General features: G+C 33.5%; 2 protein-coding genes across 2 annotated transcripts; one reads left to right on the top strand and one right to left on the bottom strand.

The window, feature by feature from the left end:
* Positions 1 to 1,224: 1,224 nt before the first annotated feature.
* Positions 1,225 to 3,954, bottom strand: LOC119603493 (transcription factor SPT20 homolog). Its single transcript, XM_037955533.1, has 2 exons — positions 3,858 to 3,954; positions 1,225 to 3,792 (listed from the first exon to the last, which is right to left on the bottom strand). Exons 1-2 carry the CDS (start codon positions 3,877 to 3,879, stop codon positions 1,451 to 1,453), a joined length of 2,364 nt encoding a protein of 787 aa, XP_037811461.1. The 5' UTR covers positions 3,880 to 3,954; the 3' UTR covers positions 1,225 to 1,450.
* A 725-nt stretch (positions 3,955 to 4,679) lies between these two features.
* Positions 4,680 to 5,299, top strand: LOC119603489. The gene is made up of 2 exons (XM_037955529.1): positions 4,680 to 4,765; positions 4,821 to 5,299. Exons 1-2 carry the CDS (start codon positions 4,735 to 4,737, stop codon positions 5,075 to 5,077), a joined length of 288 nt encoding a protein of 95 aa, XP_037811457.1. The 5' UTR covers positions 4,680 to 4,734; the 3' UTR covers positions 5,078 to 5,299.
* The last annotated feature ends 1,045 nt before the right edge of the window (positions 5,300 to 6,344 follow it).

Below are 6,344 nucleotides of genomic sequence, written 5' to 3'. Positions count from 1 at the left end.
CATTATTATGGAGTGTTGAAAGGATTTCCTAATTTGACAGTTAGTTCGTAGAGGATTTGGGGTCTACCCTAATATACAAATGTATATATGCTTCATAGACTTTCGTTACAGCTGCATTATAAAATGTCATGTATATTTAAAATGCTCTTTGGCCTCACCATTGTAATCTGTTTCGTTGGTTGAGCTGTTCACACACAGCTCCCCAATTGGGAATCTATTTAAAGTTAGGTTGCATTTGAAGAGTGTTGGAACACAATTTAAATAAAACTTTTAATATTTTATCTAGAAAAGTGATGAAACAAAATTTACTAAAAGAAAAAGAAAATTTAGTAAATTTAAAAAAAAATTACACAAGCCGACAAATTTTTAACCCAGAGATTAAGTATACCTTTCTAAATTATGTCAGATGTTAAGCTTTTATTTGTTGACAGAAAGGACTTTCAGATGACATGAAGTTATCTCGATCTCGTGACCGTTGAAGAGCCAAAATTTACCATTTCTCACCTAATTTTGCGATATTGATTTAATGAATTTAGACGCTAAGCAGTGAAGGTTTATCCATCGGGCCTGTAGTAAAATGATTTCAAATATAAGATTTTCACTAACGATATTTCCATTCTGATTTGATCATTTTCCAGCTGGGTACTTTAAACCATGTAAGTATTGTGTGCATATTTTTGCTGCAATAAAATACGTAAAAGCTATAAATCCATGGAGAAATCTTCTTCAACTACTGCATACCTTAAGTAAATGTTCCAAAAATATGGTTTTTACAAATTTGTTTTAAATGTGTTATATGTTGAATTTGCAACATGAGAGACTACAGCCATATGAAGAGTGTAAATACTTTTCCCAGCTAAAACATGGTATTAAGTTGTACTTACCCATCAACTTACTTTTAGATGACTACTACATATCGTTTGCATTACTTAGGAAAAAATTAGTATTTTTGTGTGAAAATTATTAATATATGCAGTGGATGGTATCCTCGTCCGCTATTTATTTTAATAAAACTACTTACTTAACTACTTATTAGCAAGTGATAGTGATAAGTAGTTATTTAACTCCCTATATGTAAGCGAGCGTTATAAGTACTTGCCTGCAATGTCATCATAATGACTTAAAATGCTTTTGTGTAAGTGTAGCATATTAACCCCTTACTGGGCCACAAAAGTTTTTGCTGTGCACTTTTCCCTACTTATTTATAATTACAAGAAGACATAATTTATTTTCATTATAATCTTTTTTATTTCAAGTCGTTTAGTATGTAATGCATGACATTTGCGAAATGTTTAAAATGAAGATATGAATAAATGGCATTATGAAGTTGAAAATCTTTTAAAAATGGATTTCTTAATTGGGTTCAAAAATTTAATTTTTAATGGACATTACAAGTTCATAAAATTTAGGTTGCTTTCCAATTTGTGTCACAGTACCTACAAACTTTGATTTACATTGATCTGACAGGAACAACATGATTTTGATTTTGGACCTGTTGCACATGTGATGGTTCAACGGCAACATTTTTAACTTGTTGTTGTACTCCTTGATCTACATTTTTACGAATTTGAGTAGTAATTGATTGTATATCTGAGGGCTCCTTGGCATTTGGTTTTAAAACAACATGAGTATTAACGATTTGATGTAAACCCTTTTCAGGAATCACAGTTTTCTTCTGGACCTGAGCAACATGTTGATTAATTACTTGTGGTATGTGTTGATGAATTTGTTGTACAATGCCTTGGATGTGAGAATTTACAGCAGATTGTTGTTGGCCAGCTTTCTTTTGAACGACAGCCACATGTTGACTTATAATTTGAGGAACATGTTGATGAATTTGTTGAACAACGTCCTGGACTTGGGAGGGTATTTGTACATTTTTCTTTTGGACTTGTTTGAAGTGCTGTTGTATAACTTGTGGTACATGTTGATGGATTTGTTGAACTATTCCTTGAACTTTGGGAGGAATTACTGGTTCTTGCCCCGTCTTCTTTTGAACTTGATTAACATGTTGTTGAATTACTTGGGGAACATGTTGATGAACCTGTTCAACAATACCTTGAACTTTGGGTGGAATTACTGTTTCTTGTCCGATTTTCTTTTGGACTTCACTAACATGCTGCTGTATTACTTGGGGAACATGTTGATGAACTTGTTCAACAATACTTTGAACATTACTCGGTACTACTGGTTTCTCTTGTACTTCTCTCTTTTGAACCTGAGCAACATGTTGTTGAATTACTTGTGGTACATGTTGCTGAACTTGTTGAACAACTCCTAGGACATTAGCTGGTATTACAGGTTTTTCTTGTGCATCTTTCTTTTGAACTTGGTTAACATGTTGCTGAATTACTTGGGGAACATGTTGATGAACTTGTTCTACAATTAATTGAACTTTAGGAGGAATAACAGTTTCCTGGCTGACCTTCTTTTGAGCTTTATTGACATGTTGTTGAATTACTTGGGGAACATGTTGATGAGCTTGTTCTACAATGCCTTGAACTTTTGGGGGAATAACAGTATCCTGGCCGTTCTTCTTTTGAACCTGATTAACATGTTGTTGAATTACTTGGGGAACATGTTGATGAACTTGTTCTACAACGCCTTGAACTTTAGGAGGGATTACGTTTTGCTGTCCAGCTTTCTGTTGGACTTGGTTCAAATGTTGTTGAATAACTTGGGGTACATGTTGATGAACTTGTTCAACAACACCTTGAACTTTTGCAGGAATATCGGTTTCTTGCGCGTCTTTCTTTTGAACCTGATTAACATGTTGTTGAACTACTTGGGGAACATGTTGATGTACTTGTTCAACGATACCTTGAACTTTAGGGGGAATTACTGATTCTTGATCAAGTTTCTTATGGACTTGATTTTGCTGATGTTGTTGTATTACTTGGGGTACGTGTTGATGAACTTGTTCAACAATACCTTGAACTTTAGGGGGAATAACGGCTTCTTGTTCAACCTTTTTTTCAGCTACAGCAACATGTTGTTGAATCACTTGGGGTACATGTTGTTGAACTTGTTCAACTATTTCCTGAACATGACCGGGAACTTGTACTTCTCTTTTTTGAATCTTGGAAACATGTTGCTTTACAACTTGCGGTACATGAGAATGAATTTGCTTAACAATTTCTTCGACTAGAGTGGGAACTTTAGCTTTATCAGCAACATGTTGCGGAACCTGAGTAACTGGCTTTTCTTTGATTGCTCTAGTTTGTACATGATGTGCCACAACTTGGGGTACATGTTGATGTACTTGTTGAACCACCTTATTAACTTTATCGGGAATTTCCACAGAGGGCTGAACTTTTTTCATAACTTCCTCAGGATTTTGTTGTTGTTGTTGATCTTGCTGTTGTTTTCTTTGTTGGCTAATGACTTGAGGAATATGACTTTCAGCTTGTTGCATTATGTTTTTAACATGTTCCTGTAGTTTCTTAATTTTTTGAACCACAAATGGTGGCACACCTAAAGTGGGAGTGGATACCAAGGGAATGTGTAACTGTTTTTGCTGCTTTTGTTGGGCAACATGTTGCAATACTTGACTGATGTGTGCCTGAATGAATTGCTTAATATGTTGCGGCACTTGTTGGCCATTTACTTTAGGTTGTTCAACTTCTACCTTAAGTTTTCCCTCCTTAATTTGTTGCTGCACTAGAGGAATCTGCTGCTTAACATGTTTAATATGTTGCTCTACAAAATCCTTAATATGTTGAGCTGGCAAACGTTCACCTTGTGGCGCCGCTGGAGTTGTTTGCTCAGCTGCATAGCAACTGCAAAGAAGGGCTGAAATTTATTTTAAAATAAAGTTTAATATTTTGTTTATTTGTTGCATTTCTGCGTAACCTTACCTAATACTATGACAAATCTCATGTTGTAATCTTTCCGAGTCTTTACAAAAGACTGTATGGTTTTGGGTTTTTAAACAACAGTTTTATACCTTTCCGAATTTGTTTGGCCTTTGTAAATTAGTTACTTGGTGAAAATTTTCACTTTATTTTATTCTTTAAATTTTTGTCCCAAAATACATTTTTTTCCTTGTTGTTTTGATATCGTATGCAAATTAACAGCAAGTTATATTTAAAATTAAAATTCCAAACAGTTTCAGTGTTCTTTTAGAAAACAAACGGTTGTATAAAACCGGTTATTGTAAAATGCAACAAACTCCCAAATACTTAAATCATTAAATTTATGTTATTTTAAAAACCTTACAGGTGTCTTAAATTTATTGAAATGCGTTAAAGATGTCTGGCGCTTGTAAAGAATATTTGCCAAATGTATTTACAGTATTGTTCGAAAACTAAGCAAGTTTTATTGATAGTGTGATAAATGTCTTATATGTTATATTTGATTGAAACAGAGAAGGAAGTGGGGATCATAATTAACCACAAAATTATTCTAAAATTTAATGTAGATTGATAAGGAATCAAGGTAATTCTAGACACTATTGAATCGCTTAAGTTTGCTGGAGTTTAGAATAGTTGAGTTTTTATGTTAATTAAGAATTTTTTCTTAAAAGTTGCTTAAATTTCGAACAATACTGTTTATATATTTATAAATAATTGTAGAAATTATGCAATAATTGTTAAATATTTCATCTGTTTCTATATTTAAATAAATATCTTCAAAAAAATTTGTCATAAATTTCTTATAAATAAACCAGTTTGTCTTTAGAATATTAACAGTAACCTAGTTAACTTAAGATAAGATCATTGGAAAAAAAACAACATGAAATTCTTTATAATCTTAACATTACTCAGTAAGTTTCGAAAATTTCCATTACATCTACCACTTCAATTAACAACTTCTTGCAGTTTTCATTTCCCTAACCACTTGCAAAATCATACACATACCCACCGCCTTGCCACCCCATAAATGTGCCTACAGCTGTCCGAACTCTGATCTGACACTATGTGCCACTAATGGCCAGTGTAAGCAGGAATTTCAAGGAGAATGCCTAATGAGTGCCTACAATTGTGAACATCCTCATAAACCGTTTGTTATCATTGAGGATTGGAAGTGCAAACAGAGTGGTGCCGCAAAGTGTAGAGAAAATGAGTTGGAAATTTAATATAAAGGAAAAGTCAGACCTGCAGTTAGATAGCTATAGAACAATAATAACAAACACATACATACTTAGTTTGTATATGGAAATTTTAAATTAATTAGATAAACTTGGTGTAAAGCTGTACCAGTTTTATTATCTTATGATATCTACTACTTGCAGTAGTAGTATGTTGTTAATAAAAGCTTAAAGCTACATCTAAAATTTAGAGTTTTAGACAAAGTAAAAGTTTTGTTTGTTGTTCGAATTATGTTTGTATGCTAGTTAAAGCAAGATCGTCACAACTCTTCATTTAAGATAAAAATTTTAGGGAATAGGACAACTTTTTTCGAAACGGTTTAAGTTTGTGAGAGAGATGGTGAGCGTAAAGCTTTTACATTAACTCCTGCTGCATAAGCTAGAGATCAAATAAGATTTGCAGAACTGCAGGCGTTCCGATTTCAATCCGAAAGCTTTCAGATGTACCTACTTATGGACTTAGGTCATAATGGGTCATTTTTTTTACTTATTTATTACATCAGCTTAGGCTGGTTTTCGGAAGTGGTCTTTTTATGGGGCAAAAGCTAAATTAGGGACCGAACTATTTTGAGCTGATTTAACATTTGCTTTACTTCTTTAATTGAAGTTCTGTTAAAGCGCACCTATTGCTTAACAAAGATAATAGTAAACGTTTTCCATCGGTTTCAACATGTGATTGCCGATTTGTGTGGTTCAGAAATGGTGATTTCGACACGGAAGACAAAGACCACCCATGTCCGTCAAAAAAGTCTGAAGACAAGAAAATGCGGGGCAGTACTCCACGAAGATTGTCGTCAAACTTAACAAAAGCTTGGAAAAATATTCCAAAAGCAAGGAAATTAGGTGCCATAAGAATCGTAATGGATATACTACTTTAATCCGATCGTTTGTGAAGCCCGGCCAACTACACGAATCTATATCAAAAGCCAAATATCCATGGCGTCAAATAATGGTCTATATTTGGTAGAATATGAAATTTTGAAAGACAAATCCCGTATTTTTAAGTTATATGTGGGCTAGATGAATCGTAGACCGTTATTTCCCATTTTTAATTTCAGCCTTCTAGATTTTCCCGTTTGGGCCCAATCGTGATGATAGGGTTCCAGAAATAAACCCTAACATATTGGTGAATATTAAATACAAAATTTGGTACTTTTTGCAGATTCGAAATTTTATTTTTGGTACATTATTTTGTTACTTCAATGGCAAGTAAAACGAGTACCTAAACCTATATCGGATCGAATTCGAGTTATAA

This window comes from Lucilia sericata, unplaced genomic scaffold (genome assembly GCF_015586225.1).
Source record: "Lucilia sericata isolate MDLA Ls3-8-SP2 unplaced genomic scaffold, ASM1558622v1 Contig000309F_arrow, whole genome shotgun sequence".
Taxonomy (NCBI): Eukaryota; Metazoa; Arthropoda; class Insecta; order Diptera; family Calliphoridae; genus Lucilia; species Lucilia sericata.
This window is presented reverse-complemented; position numbering and strand designations above follow the sequence as displayed.